Source organism: Corythoichthys intestinalis, chromosome 2 (assembly GCF_030265065.1).
Source record: "Corythoichthys intestinalis isolate RoL2023-P3 chromosome 2, ASM3026506v1, whole genome shotgun sequence".
NCBI classification, from domain to species: Eukaryota; Metazoa; Chordata; class Actinopteri; order Syngnathiformes; family Syngnathidae; genus Corythoichthys; species Corythoichthys intestinalis.
The window spans coordinates 55,353,221-55,367,888 of NC_080396.1; the positions used below are offsets into that span (position 1 = coordinate 55,353,221).

Here is a 14,668-nt window from a genome sequence, read left to right on the forward strand (position 1 = left end):
AACGGTCATTAGGCCCTTTATAAGGAACCACTGTCGCTTGAAATATTTGATAACTTTCTGAATAGATGTTTCCAGAGGTGGGTAGCAACATGTTACATGTACTCCGTTACATTTACTTGAGTAACTTTTTGAGAAAAATGTACTTCTAATAGTAGTTTTACTAAGCCACACTTTTACCTTTACTTGAGTAAATGTGAATAAAAAACGCTACTCTTACTCCGCTACTTTGGGCTACATGAGAGTTGTGAGATTTTGCTCTTTATTCTACATATGATGCCAAGAGCGATGCTACTAATTTCACCAATGAGACGTCGCAACAATAATCACATGACTCCATTACACCAATCAGACGGAAGTTTGCCGTTCTGTGATCACGCCAGCCTGTTCAATCACGTGGTGTCTTTAAAGCACCGTAAAAAATGAAGTATTTGACATAGAGCGCTGCCCTCAACATGACTCGAAAGCTCGGATTTAAACCTCTCTATTTGGCACAGATTGACCACAGAAAACCGGAGATGTGATCCTTTTAATTTCATAATAGTAACTCTGAAGGAACTATTCACTATTCTGACTAGGAACTATTTTCTCCACTAGAAGGCACTCATGGTCTTTGGACAAATATTGCTTCATTTGTGTCTTTTTTCCCTCACGCCGCAATTCAATTTTTTTGTTCTTTTTAATTAATTTTTATTTCTTTGACTTAATGTGGTTTTTTAATGGGTTATTGTACAGTATCATTATAACAACAGTTCATATAGATAAGTTTGTGTCAAGAGAAAAAAAATACCATTGTTTAAATTAAATAAAAATCAATAATAAGCAGATATTCACAATTTTACTCATTACTTGAGTAATCTTTTCACTGGATACTTTTTTTTACTTGTACTTGAGTACATTTTTGGATGAATGCTTTTACTTGAGGAATATTATTTTGAAGTAAGACTTCTCTTACTTGAGTAAAATTTTTAGCTACTCTACCTACCTCTAGATGTTTGTTGATACAGTCTAATGTCTTTCTAGATGCGCACAGATGCTGAGAAAAGGTCTCTGGTGGAAAGTGGACTGTCATGGGACAGTGATAATACCAAGCCCAGCCGCAAGAGTTTGGGCAGCAACACATATGATACAGGAAGCCTCAAGTCAGAATCAGACAATAAATGGAAAAAGTCAAAGCCGCATGTGGAAGGTCATGAAGGTGGAAAGGGTGAACTGAAGAAGCCTCAGACACTGGGCCATGCGTTGAAGAAGGGGCGAAACCCACCGGTGGCAGTCACCTCCCCCATTGCGCACACACCCCCAAGTGGGCTGAAAGTGGCAGGTAAGTTAACCATTGGGCAGTTTTGATTAGTTTTAGAACCAGATATAAATCTGGCACACTGACACATCTCTCAGGCTTAGTATTCTCTGCTCCTCCAGTCCCACACCCACATAGAGTGACAGACACACTCTGTCTTTGTGCACACACATTGACTTGCAGCTGCAGCCCACCCCCTGGGCCTTTAAAGAGTGGTGCCATGTATCAAACGCCCATTGCCACCCACTCCCTTCCTGCCAGCCAACCAACCACATACACACGCACACTCTGAAAAACTGTTTTTCTTCTCCCCATTGTGAGCCCTTTTACATATCTAAGCTTTTGTTTCAACAAATCTGTAATTAAAAAAAGTTTTGAGGAAAAAAGTTGATTTTGGCTGGCAGAGAAATTGTCATAATGACGATGTCGCAAACATTTTTTTTTTTTTTTTTAATAAATTTAATCTGTTCTTTCCAGATTTGACATAGGAATGAGTCCCGACATCATTTTAAGAAAGAAGTAATGACAAATAAATTGATTGTAGGGCACGCTTTGGCTGCCAGCATTTGATGATTTAATCACAGTCATTCTTCTCTATTCAGCTATTTTCTCCCCATAGCCAGTTGAGAGCACTGAGCTGATTGTTCACCACTGGTAAATATAGTGTTACAAGTTAAATTACCAATGTTGACAAATGATGCTTTTCCAAGACCAGGTTCCTCATTAGTCATGTCCATGTCAAGATGTTCATTTTTTAACAATAAAAGAAATAAATAGGCTTTCACTCGTATAGCACTTTTCTACCTTCAAGGTACACAAAGGGTTTTGACACTCTATTCTCATTCATCTACTAATGGCGCTCTGTTAATGACGGCTGCATGTGATATTGTAATCACTTTTTGTAATGGAAAGTTGTCGTAAATAATGTATCCTACCATGCTGCGTAATTAAGTTATGCACACACTGTACTTACAGCTGGTGCCAATAAAGCAGGCCTTATGCCAAAAGTACGTCTACCCTAATTCTGTCAGTGTGCTTTACTGTCACTGCAGGTATAACCCCGGAGTCATACAATAGATTATGACTTTTACAGTACATGAAGCCAATTTTCACATTCATAAAAGAAGTCAAAAACATGATGCGTCATATTTCTATATGCACTGGGAACTGTTAGTGTGCCGGGGTGTGTGTATGTGCATGTTGTGGGTTTAAAAATACCCTTAAGTGACTCCAGATGGCCCACGGCTGCACTCCGGTGGGTCTAATTCAACAGCAGTTCTTTGAATGTGTTAATGTCTTATATATAAACCTCTATAACAACTCCAAATAGATCCCAATTAAAAGCATCAGCATTGTGAGTTTCACTAGTGCAGCCAATCCTCGCAAGCTTGCATTTTTTTCAATGACTCATGAACATATTTCTCACATAATAACTTTCATGGAAGTCTCACTAATTTGCCAATTGGCTGAATCATGTACTGTACCTTTCCTTCAAATGTCTTTTTGACAAGAACGGAGAAATTCAGTTTGAAAGCGTAAACCTTTGTGGCCACAGACACGCTTTAATAATGTGAACAGAAGTTTTCCAGCGACTGATCACCACAGCTGTGACACACGCATATGTACACGTTACTGGAAAGCCAGAGAAAATCTTTTTGAGCTCATCAGAATGGAAAAGAGGACTAAGTGTACGATAAGGGCACATGTGAAGCTGAAGTTGGCTGTGAGTCAGGTCCATGCACTATTTGTCTGCTCAAGCAAGGCTTTGGTTTTATCAGCAGACTTGTAGGTGTTCAGAAAAGATACCGTGTCCTAATATGGGTCAACTTAGCATAAGAGACGTCTTTCTTTTTCTTCACTCTAGGTACAGTGAAGACAGATGGAAAACCATTAGATAAATCTCGCTTAGCAGTGAAAAACACCAGTCTTCAGCGCTCATCTTCTGATGCTGGGAAAGATCAGCGGAATGGGACCAGTTCTTGTGAGCAACGTAAACCTCCTTCAGGTCTTGCCAGGCCGTCGGCCGGAGGGAGCTTTGGATTCAAAAAGCCCACCTTAAATAGTAGCAGTTCACCCACTGTGACTGCTGGTGGCAACATTCCCAAGACATCTGGTATTCCTGTCAAACCAGCAGCAGGTGGACGCAAAACTAGCTTGGACGTCTCTAACACTGATGAGAGCGGCTTTTTGTCTCCAAATGCCAGAACATCACTTCAGTACCGCTCTTTGCCCCGTCCGGCCAAAACGAGTACCTTGACTCTAACCCGGCCGAGCTCAGCGCGCCCAGTGAGCAGCACCTCTGACACGGGCTCCGGACTAACGAAACCCTCTGCAACCACCCTCCAGGGGCCGAGACTCAAAGAGCAAGCCGGACTAAGTAAAACAGTTAGTCGGGGGATCCCAACTCCTGTTAATCAAACGGACCGAGAGAAGGAAAAGGAGCGAGCCAAAGCTAAAGCTGTCGTGTCAGACTCGGAGTGTGGAAATGGCTCTCTGAAGGGGAATCGAACACAAACTGCTTCTGAGAACGGAGGGAGGTTCCAAGGGCTCAGACCTCCTAGTGGGAGCAAGAGCACAGATTTACCGTCATCTAATACCCACAGGTGTGTAATATGCTGCCTATGTTCTAAACTAGTGATTCTCAACCACTGTGTCAAGGCACACATGCAAGAGTTAATTGGTTTGGTCTAAAAGTATGAAAATATATTTTATTGTCAATAGATTGTCTGGATCCCGCAGTTTGACAAAGCCTCTATCCGTCACCCATCTCGACAAGCTAAACTCCAACAACATGGAGATCATCGGCATGCACGAATCCGTGCCTCCAAAGATTCCTCCTTTCGCAAAGCTTCAAGAACTGGCCAGTTCTACGAGCCCTTGCCTTAGCCCCAGCCCTGCCCCTTTACTCAATGTAAACTCTTCAACCTGCTTCCCGGGCTCAGGGATGGGTTTGGGGCCCAGGCAGGTTACCTCTCTCGGAGTGGAGAGGAGCACCGGGAGTACCTCTCCTCTGCTCTACCCTCGTGTTTCAGGACTGCATCGCAGCATGGAGTCCCTACCATTCCAGATCAGTGTGGCTTCAGAGCTGCAGCAGAGGGGACGGGAGAAGTCAATGAAAAGCTACGATTCCAGTGAGTCCAGAGACAAAGATCGGCATGAAGACAGAGGCTCCCCTGCTAGCTGGAACTCTGGAAGTCAAGTGTCCTTGACAGAGACAGACAGGTGAGCTCAAACAGCATGCAGGACGAGCGTATGGCTAATATTACACCTTTGCGTTCTTCTGTAATTTAGCCCCATCTAGAGGTTTACTGTGGAACTGTATATTTATGAGTTTGTGAAAGATTGTCCAGTTATGCTTTTCACACCAAAAAAATGCCTATTTGACCCAATCATTCACCTATAGTTGTACAAATATATGCATTGGTTTATCCTTTGATAAAAATTAATTAATCTGAGATATTAAGTCAACCTGTAGTTGGCCACTCGACTATCCTCTATAAACAACACCTGCTATTATCACTCGTGGTCGATTTCAGTGTTGTATTTTTCGAGAAAAGTCATAATTACCAATTAAAAGCAACTGTCTGCTCGGTGTACTCAAGTGTGTCTCCTGTACTGGCTGTGTGCTTCACTCGTACCAATTTTTGATTCCCGCAGTTCTCAGAGGGACAGAAACACTCTGCCAAAGAAAGGTTTAAGGTAAGTGAATAAAAACATCCATGTGTGCACACACAAAAAAAAACCTTGGAGGATACGTTTACAAATTTCAGAACTAAATAGCACTGCCTTTATCTTCTATCTGTGTAGTTTCAGCAGTGCCTCCCACGTTGACTTTGACAGAAAGGAGAAAGGAGACAGGAGACACTCACACACTATTCTGAGCATGACTGACTCACTCACTCTTCCAATGCTGTCGTCTCCGCCCACGTCCTTGTCCCGCCCTTCCACAACCACTACAGGTGTGTCTAGTCAACTTCAGCCATACATTTGTGTAAACTCATCAACAACTTGCACATATCAAATCAAATGTATTTATATACTGTAGATCTAAATCACCAAGGCAAGGCAAATTAATAGGTAATAAGCGGCTTTAGTGAGAAACTTTAGATGGCTGTCAAATTTTAGGTCTGAGTCAGTGATTACGCCAATATTTTTTACTTGATTTGTAGCTGTAAGTGACATTGTGCCAAGGTGCATGCTTATCTTTGACCTTTCCTTTTTTGAACCAAAAATGATCACCTCTGTCTTCACATCAATTCATTGATTTGATGAATGCATTCACTCAGAGAGACTAAGGGATTATAATCATGTGGGGACACAGAAATGTACCTAGAGCTGTGTATCATAGGTGTGATAGGAGATGTCATACTGTTCCATGATCTGAGCTAGAGGATGCATATAGATGTTAAATCAACGTGGTCCCTTTAGTTCCAATCTACTAAATAGTATGTTGTGATCGGCCATCTCGAATGCGGCACTGAGATCCAATGGTAGCAGGACAGATGATTTGCCTGCGTCAGTATTCCGTTGAATATCATTTTGGACTTTGATAAGCACAGTCTCAGTGCAATGCTGTGGCCAAAATCCAGACTGATATGAGTTAAAAAGATTGTTTTGCATCATAAAAGCCGGGATCTGTTCAAAAACATCCCTCTCGATCATTTTCCACAGGAATGGCAGATTTGATATCGGCCTATAATTACTAATGTTTGTGGCATCCAGTTTACCGTATTGGCCCGAATATTAGACGGCCCCAATTATAAGACGACCCCCTCTCTTTCAAGACTCAAGTTTGAAAAAAGACTTTTTGAACACCAAAATAATTTTTATACAGAAAATAATTACTGTACAGCTGAAACAAATGATTATAACAATATATTTGAGAGAAAAAACATGTTATTTTGCCTCATTCAAATCTTAATATCTGAACATTTAAATATGTAAAGTATAATCACATTCGTAAATGAATGGCTTCTGGTTTTTTAAATGTAAATAAACCAATCTATTGTGATAAAACAACAAAATTGTAATAACTGCATTAACCATCAAGGTGAGGTCTAACTGTAACTGTAGTCTTGAAACAAATCTGAATAAGGAAAAACATTGCAATAAAATAATGCAAACTGGTTAAACTTGAGAGTAGCTGAGATCTGTCATGACAGAACATTACTCCGCTTCAGTTCAGCATTCGCTTCAATGATATGGTGCCATTTAGCGTCGTGAATGGGTATAATGACTAGACCGCGAATATAAGACGACCCCCACTTTTTCAGTCTTATTTCAATGCAAAAAGAACACCGTCTTATATTCGGGCCAATACGGTAGGTTGTTTTAGAAGACGTTTTATGACTGCAGTTTTTAAAGACTGTGGGAACTCTCCTCTTTGGACAGAAGTATTAATAATCTGCAGTATGTCTAGGGCTATGCAATGAAAGAAAGTTTTGAAAAATCTACAGTTGAAATTAGATATTTTTTTAATGAAAACTTTGTATATGGATAAATAAGTGGGGACTAAGTGACCGTCCTCATTCTCACGCCCTATTCCCAGTGCCAAGCCCTGTTGGTGGACCTCCGAAAATGACTCGATCCAACAGCATCCCAACGCAAGACACCTCCATTGAGCTCTTCGGGGCGTCTCCACTTGGAAGCACATTGTCACTTGCGGAACGCCCCCGCAGTTTAGGAATGGTCCGCTCTGGCTCCTTCAGAGACAAAGATGTGAATGATGAATGTAAGTTTAAAAAAAAAGGTTAGCCTGATTCTAAAATGTCACCCCAAAATTAAACATCTCCATTTTTGTGGAGTCCAAGTAAATATTAGAAATTCTTCCTGTAATTGCTTTGGTGATTCCTCTAATTGTGTATTTAGTTCATGGATCTGTAATCTCCTTGGCATCCAACGCCTCGTCCAGCTACTCTTCGGTGAGTGGGAATGCCATTCAGACACAGGTAGCTATGCAATAATCCCTTCTTCCTCTTCTTCCTCTCCTTACTTCCCTCAAGCATGTCTTTTCTTTCTCTAACATCTTTTTTTTCAACTGCATCCAAAGGCAGAGGAAAGGATACAGGGAGAGGTGCGTGTTGTTTCTGCTGCTCTGTCGCTCTTCCTCCCCATTGTCTGATCAGCACCAATCTGTCCTTCATTTCAAATATCCGTCATATAAATTTTTTATAGAACATTAGACACACTGAGCAAACCTTCTTTGCCTGCAGCAAATCCGGAAGCTGAGGAGAGAACTGGAGTCTTCTCAGGAAAAAGTGTCAAACCTAACCACACAGCTGTCAGCAAACGTAAGTGCTCTCAGCTTAATTTTGACACAATAAGAACAACTGGATTTTGAAGATTGGCAAATATACATTTCTAGACTATATCACACATTTGCAAGAGATTGCATAGCAAGCTGGTTAAAATGGAGGAAATAATGTTGATTTTGTTAAAGTTGTGCTGGCACTATTTGAAGTTCTGCAAAACATCTACAGTGTTACCAATAACAATATCTATAGTATAATAATATCATATAATAATATCTATAGTATAGTATATCAACTCCCACAATAGATAAGTGTTTTTGCAAGTTTGACATGTATTTTTCATCTTCTTTATAATCACACTAAATAATGACATGTGAAATAGAAAATACAACTGAACTAACCAAAATATTTTGGGAATATTCCAATTTATGGCGTTTCTGTGATTACTTCATTGACAAAATTATTCAACCCCTTAAGTATGTATAACTTTAGTACTTAGTACAAGATCCTTTGCAACAATAACATCCTTTAGACGTGAAGCATAGCTTGACACAAATTTCTTGCAGTGGTCCACAGGTATCTTTGCCCATTCCTCATGGGCAAAGGCCTCCAGTTCATCAACATTTTATGGGCTTGCGTGCTGCAACTGCCTTATTCAAGTACCAGTAGAATTTTCAATGGGATTTAAGTCTGGTGATTGCGATGGCCACCCCAGAATCTTCCAGCACTTCTTTTGCAACCAAGATGTGGTAGATGTTGCGATATGCTTAGGATCATTGTCCTGTTGGAAGGTCCAACCTCACTCAAGCCTCAGCTTTGTCAATGACTGCATGACATTTGCATCCAATATCTCTTGGTATTGAACTGAATTCATAATACCTTGCACACGATGACGATTCCCTGTATCTGAAGAAGCAAAACAACCCCAGAGCATGACTGAACCCCCACTGTGCTTCACAGTAGATAGGGTGTTCTTTTCTTTATAGGCATCATTCTTTCTCCTCCACGCCTACTGTGGATCCATTGGCAAAAAGTTCTGGTTTGGTCTTATCACTCCAGAGAACAGTATCCCAAAACTTTTGTGGTTTGTCCACATGGTTTTTGGCATACTTGTTGTGCTTGGGAGTCAGCAGGGGGGTGCGTCAAGGAGTTCTTGCATGGAAGCGTCTAGGATTAAACCTGGATATCTTCCTATGACATGTCCTGTCGTAGTTCCTCAGCTGTCACCCGTATCCATATCCTTGCTTATGAAGTAAACTGACTTCCTCTCTGAACGTTTATGACTATTCCTTGGACTCTGTCATGTTTTAAAGATGCCATTAACTGTCGAGAAGAGCTTTATGTCACAGTCCTTTTAAATCTGCTCAATTGCTGCTCATAAGGGTTCCGTTCACATCTGCAGTTGTTTTCATTAGCTGTTTGGCAACACCCGATGAAAACCTTTGTTCTTAAGAGTGGTGGAGGGTTGAATAATTTTGTCAATGAGGTAATCACAGAAAGGTAATGAGTTGGAATATTCCCAAAATTATTTTTGTTATTTCAGTTGTATTTGTCTATTTGACATGTCATTATTTGATGTGACAATAAACAACATAAAAAAAAAAAAATTAATGTCAAACTGCAAAATCACTTATCCACTGTAGGGGCGTTGAATAATTTTGAACACAACTGTAGTAGGGTCGGTATACATTTTGTCTTTGTTGAAACATTTTGACTTGAATATTCAAGATTCTTATTTAATTCTCGTCTTTTCAAACAGGCGAATCTGGTGGCCGCCTTTGAGCAAAGTCTTGCACTGATGACAACCCGACTGCAGAGTCTGTCATTAAGTCACGAGCAGAAGGTACCCAACAGCACTTGAAAACACACAAACTTGAATTCCATCTGCATTTCATCACTGAGCTGATGTTCTCAGCGATCAACATCTTTGCCATCACGCAGAGAGGTGACTTTAATGACAGCCTGTGGTGAAGAAGAATGTGGGTTTGAGGCCCTCTCTGCAGTCGCGATATGACTTGGGCTCAGCGGAGCCCGAGAAGGGGATCAGTGAAAGAAAAAGCTCACTGAAGCCTCAATTAGTTTGCGTGTGCACATCACATTCCTGCATTCTTCCATCGCCGTATCGCTTTGAGTGTGAATATTGTGATCCGAGCTGAAGGGGCTGACCACTGTGTGTTTAAAATGTGAGGCGTCTCTGGTGGTGCTTCATGCCTTATTGCTCCTACTGAAAGGCCTGTCTGAATTGCTTCAGAACTCGCTTTTGTAGTTAGTGCCAACGCACTGACCTGTGCAGTCCAGCCAGAAGCACAGTCTCTTTAACCTTGAGGAGACGGGCCAGATTTAGGTTTAGAGTCCGCTACGGACGACTTAAGCGCACAATAAGCAGCACTGTATGGAGCTTGAACTCATACCTTTGAAGTAGTCACATTTTCAGGATCAAACCTCAATGACCTCCCACTGTTTTTTTTTTACTACAAAAATACCAGACGTTGCTTCTTCTAAAGGAGTCCTACTGTTTCTATGTATGCAGGACACAGAGCTGCAGGAGTTGCGGGATACCATCGAAGCCCTAAAGGCCAAAAATGATGAGGCACAGGCCGTTATACACGGAGCCTTAAATCACCCAGATAACGATAAAGGTTGAAACCTTGTGATTTTGATCACGACCTCTCCCCCTTTTGAACATTAGCCTGATGCTGAATGTTTTTATCATGTATTCCCCAGACTTGCCAATGCATCGCCAGAACTCATGTGAAAGCCTCTCCAGTCTCAACAGTCTGACCAGTATGTCAAGTTTGGGCAGCTTAAAGGACCAGGATGCTAAGAAGAAGAAAAAAAAGAGCTGGGTAAGAAGAAAAAACATCTTGCTGTGACGACTCACTGTCTCTGTTTACCCACCTTTGATAAACCGTGGCCACCCTGTGAATTTTTGGTTTTATCTTTTCACATCTTTGGGCACTGTAGTTACAAGAAACGTTGCAAACGTTTTTGTTTTTTTTTGCATGGGATATGGACCAAGTCTTGTTTGCAAAGCCCCCATCCACCTAAAAAAAAAAAAAATTAATTGGTGCCCAGCTTCGTAATCACTTCATGTTTGTATTTTTAAGTTTCCACCATACGCTATCAACACGGAAGAGTTAAAATCTTTGCAAACTCATTTTACAACATAAAAGATGCACTGCAATATCTTACATTGAAAGAGTCCCCGTAATATGGCTTAACAACTTCTTCCCCACTTAAAAAGGATCATCTTCATCAAGATTTATTACTTCCACAGACTTCCTTAAAACTAGAGGTAGAAGATATATAGTATCGGCCGGCCGATATTTGGAAATTTGACGTATATCGGTATAAGCCTTTTTATTTTTTAATCCGACCGGCCGATATGAAAAAGTCCATTTAAAACTAGTAATAAGAGCTAGGGATCGTGCCATTTTTCAGAGGATCGGAATCGGGTGAAAAGGATCGGATTTTTGATTAAAGAATATAGACAAGTTTCCTGAGCAAAATATGGGTGCGCCGTCTTGGAAAATTTCTTCGAACTGCTTCGAACTTCCGGTTTAGAAAAAAAAATAATGAATTGCGGTTGAAGTTAGCAGTGTGTTGACGAAGTTAAAACTGCAAACTCAAGCCAGAGGAACCCACGGAATCTCCAAAAATGGATTGAGCATGATGTAGATAAGACGTAGATGAGATTGTATGATTGTTCTTATCACTTTGTTGATCATGCGTGGACAAAATTATAACAACATGTGTTGACGTGAGGTGTAGATTGATACGACGGCCACTTGAGTGATCAAAATGAGGTGAAATTACAAATTATATTACATTTGGCAAATGCAGAAGGGCTGAAACAGATTTTGTTATTACAAGGAAATACTGCAAGGTATGTACATATAAACAAAAATGGTGTGTCATTCTTTTTATTACAGATATTGATCGCAATTAAACATTTGGACAGCATGATTCCATTTCTTGTTTTATTTAAAACAAATGGTGAATGTGCAAAACTGGTCAATAAATCACAATTTAGACAATTATTGGAAAAATAGCATACGAGAATGTGATATCAGACAGCAAAGCTCCAGTGCCTCGCTAAACTTTCACCCAACATTACGGCCTCCAGACGGGCTTTCTCCCGCTATCCTCGGTAATTCCATCTCCAATAGCTTATCTTAAAGTTGCTGCAGTTAAAAAGCTCATAGCTGGATCTCGGGATCGAGCTGACGGTCCGCTGTGAGGCGAGTCACCGCCTCCAGCCCCAGCTTCTCGGCCGCCTCCAGGTAGAACAATGTAGTCTCGATATATGTCCATCAACATACAGTGAGTGTTGCTGTGAGGCATATCAACTTATTTTCCCTTGCGTAACAGCATTTTCCAACTGTAAACAAACGAACAAAAAACTTGTAACATTTGCGTTTATGGGTTGACATAATTGTGCCATCTACACGTACTGATTAGCAACAGGCTAGCAGCAGATACAGGAGTTGTAGGAACTAATATTAAAGATCATCATAATTACAATCATCGTAATAACAATATCAAAGGCAAAAAGTCGTTTCATGCGCAACATTTTAGCTTTAGTATTTTTTTGAGCACCAGACACTTGAAAATGCAGAGATAGGAAGAACATACCTTTCATAACACGGTGGCAACATGGCTACAAAAAGCCCCGGTCTTTGTGGTGGCACGAGCTTGGTTCCACATCTGCCTTCATGAACATGTTGTCCTCCCCTGTCGTGATGATGGCAGATGGATGCAGCATTTCCAAATACTCTTTTTTAAGGAATTTTGATGAGTAATGTTACTCCAGCTCCACTGTTGTTTTGGATGGAGAAATTTTAAAACAGAAGTTGGTTGCAGACATGCGTAAGTGAAGCGGAAGTACACACATATATACAGTGCCTTGCAAAAGTATTCAGCCCCCTTGAACCTTGCGACCTTTCGCCACATTTCAGGCTTCAAACATAAAGATATAAAATTTTAATTTTTTGTCAAGAATCAACAACAAGTGGGACACAATCGTGAAGTGGAACAAAATTTATTGGATAATTTAAACTTTTTTAACAAATAAAAACCTGAAAAGTGGGGCGTGCAATATTATTCGGCCCACTTGCGTTAATACTTTGTAGCGCCACCTTTTGCTCCAATTACAGCTGCAAGTCGCTAGGGGTATGTTTCTATCAGTTTTGCACATCGAGAGACTGACATTCGTGCCCATTCTTCCTTGCAAAACAGCTCGAGCTCAGTGAGGTTGGATGGAGAGTGTTTGTGAACAGCAGTCTTCAGCTCTTTCCACAGATTCTCGATTGGATTCAGGTCTGGACTTTGACTTGGCCATTCTAACACCTGGATACATTTATTTTTGAACCATTCCATTGTAGATTTGGCTTTATGTTTTGGATCATTGTCCTTTTGGAAGATAAATCTCCGTCCCAGTCTCAGGTCTTGTGCAGATACCAACAGGTTTTCTTCCAGAATGTTCCTGTATTTGGCTGCATCCATCTTCCCGTCAATTTTAACCATCTTCCCTGTCCCTGCTGAAGAAAAGCAGGCCCAAACCATGATGCTGCCACCACCATGTTTGACAGTGGAGATGGTGTGTTAAGGGTGATGAGCTGTGTTGCTTTTACGCCAAACATATCGTTTTGCATTGTGGCCAAAAAGTTCAATTTTGGTTTCATCTGACCAGAGCACCTTCTTCCACATGTTTGGTGTGTCTCCCAGGTGGCTTGTGGCAAACTTTAAACGAGACTTTTTATGGATATCTCTGAGAAATGGCTTTCTTCTTGCCACTCTTCCATAAAGGCCAGATTTGTGCAGTGTACGACTGATTGTTGTCCTATGGACAGACTCTCCCACCTCAGCTGTAGATGTCTGCAGTTCATCCAGAGTGATCATGGGCCTCTTGGCTGCATCTCTGATCAGTTTTCTGCTTGTTTGAGAAGAAAGTTTGGAAGGACGACCGGGTCTTGGAAGATTTGCAGTGGTCTGATGCTCCTTCAATTTCAATATGATGGCTTGCACAGTGCTCCTAGAGATGTTTAAAGCTTGGGAAATCTTTTTGTATCCAAATCCGGCTTTAAACTTCTCCACAACAGTATCTTGGACCTGCATGGTGTGTTCCTTGGTTTTCATAATGCTCTCTGCACTTTAAACAGAACCCTGAGACTATCACAGAGCAGGTGCATTTATACGGAGACTTGATTACACACAGGTGGATTCTATTTATCATCATCGGTCATTTAGGACAACATTGGATCATTCAGAGATCCTCACTGAACTTCTGGAGTGAGTTTGCTGCACTGAAAGTAAAGGGGCCGAATATTATTTCACGCCCCACTTTTCAGTTTTTTATTTGTTAAAAAAGTTTAAATTATCCAATAAATGTTGTTCCACTTCACGATTGTGTCCCACTTGTTGTTGATTCTTGACAAAAAAATTAAATTTCATATCTTTATGTTTGAAGCCTGAAATGTGGCGAAAGGTTGCAAGATTCAAGGGGGCCGAATACTTTTGCAAGGCACTGTATATATATATATATATATATATATATATATATATATATATGTTTTTCGTACAGCCTCACTCTCCCTCCTGCTGCTTTTCTTGGTTAGCAGTGTGCTCTGTGAGTTTTGCTTGTTAAAGTTAACGATGGTTGACAGGCGTTGAAGCTTTGATCTTGCCAGAGAAGCTTGGCAGCGCTACTTTCGGAGACGCTCAGGAGGTCAGGTCAGGATACCTAACTTACAATCATCGTTTAAAGTGTTAGTTAGTTAGTGTTAAACACTAGTGTGCTGTGGCAACTCATTGTGTGTGTGCACTGCTGTTCTCAGCAGTGAGCGGATTTCAGTGGACTTACACAATGAAGCACTTAATAAAGACAAGCATTTTTCTACGTTATTATTTAAAAATAATTCGCATTATGAAGGAGGTACCGTGGGAGAGTAACATGTTTTTTTTTTTTTTTTTTTTTTTTTTTTTTTGGGAACAATTTTGGAACAACACTTTTTTGCCGGAGAGCTATTTATTAAACCTATTATTCAACTTTATAAGAGATGTTTTGTGTCTCGGAAATTCAGGCACTTCTAGAGCTATTATTGTTTATTTGTGTGATTCAGTA

General features: G+C 40.7%; 1 protein-coding gene across 3 annotated transcripts in view; it reads left to right on the top strand.

Moving 5' to 3' along the window:
* LOC130932140 (neuron navigator 1-like) overlaps positions 1–14,668 on the top strand; it is a 118,632-nt gene that overhangs the window by 88,901 nt on the left and 15,063 nt on the right. Inside the window, exons 10-21 of one of the 3 annotated variants that reach the window (XM_057861567.1) lie at positions 1,021–1,318; positions 3,159–3,897; positions 4,016–4,516; positions 4,952–4,993; positions 5,102–5,253; positions 6,843–7,025; positions 7,163–7,242; positions 7,344–7,367; positions 7,507–7,584; positions 9,305–9,388; positions 10,076–10,184; positions 10,270–10,391. In XM_057861567.1, the coding sequence (XP_057717550.1) occupies positions 1,021–1,318; positions 3,159–3,897; positions 4,016–4,516; positions 4,952–4,993; positions 5,102–5,253; positions 6,843–7,025; positions 7,163–7,242; positions 7,344–7,367; positions 7,507–7,584; positions 9,305–9,388; positions 10,076–10,184; positions 10,270–10,391 (2,412 nt within the window). The remainder of the gene's footprint in view (positions 1–1,020; positions 1,319–3,158; positions 3,898–4,015; positions 4,517–4,951; positions 4,994–5,101; positions 5,254–6,842; positions 7,026–7,162; positions 7,243–7,343; positions 7,368–7,506; positions 7,585–9,304; positions 9,389–10,075; positions 10,185–10,269; positions 10,392–14,668) is intronic. The other 2 variants (XM_057861575.1, XM_057861584.1) reach the window with 2 other exon arrangements.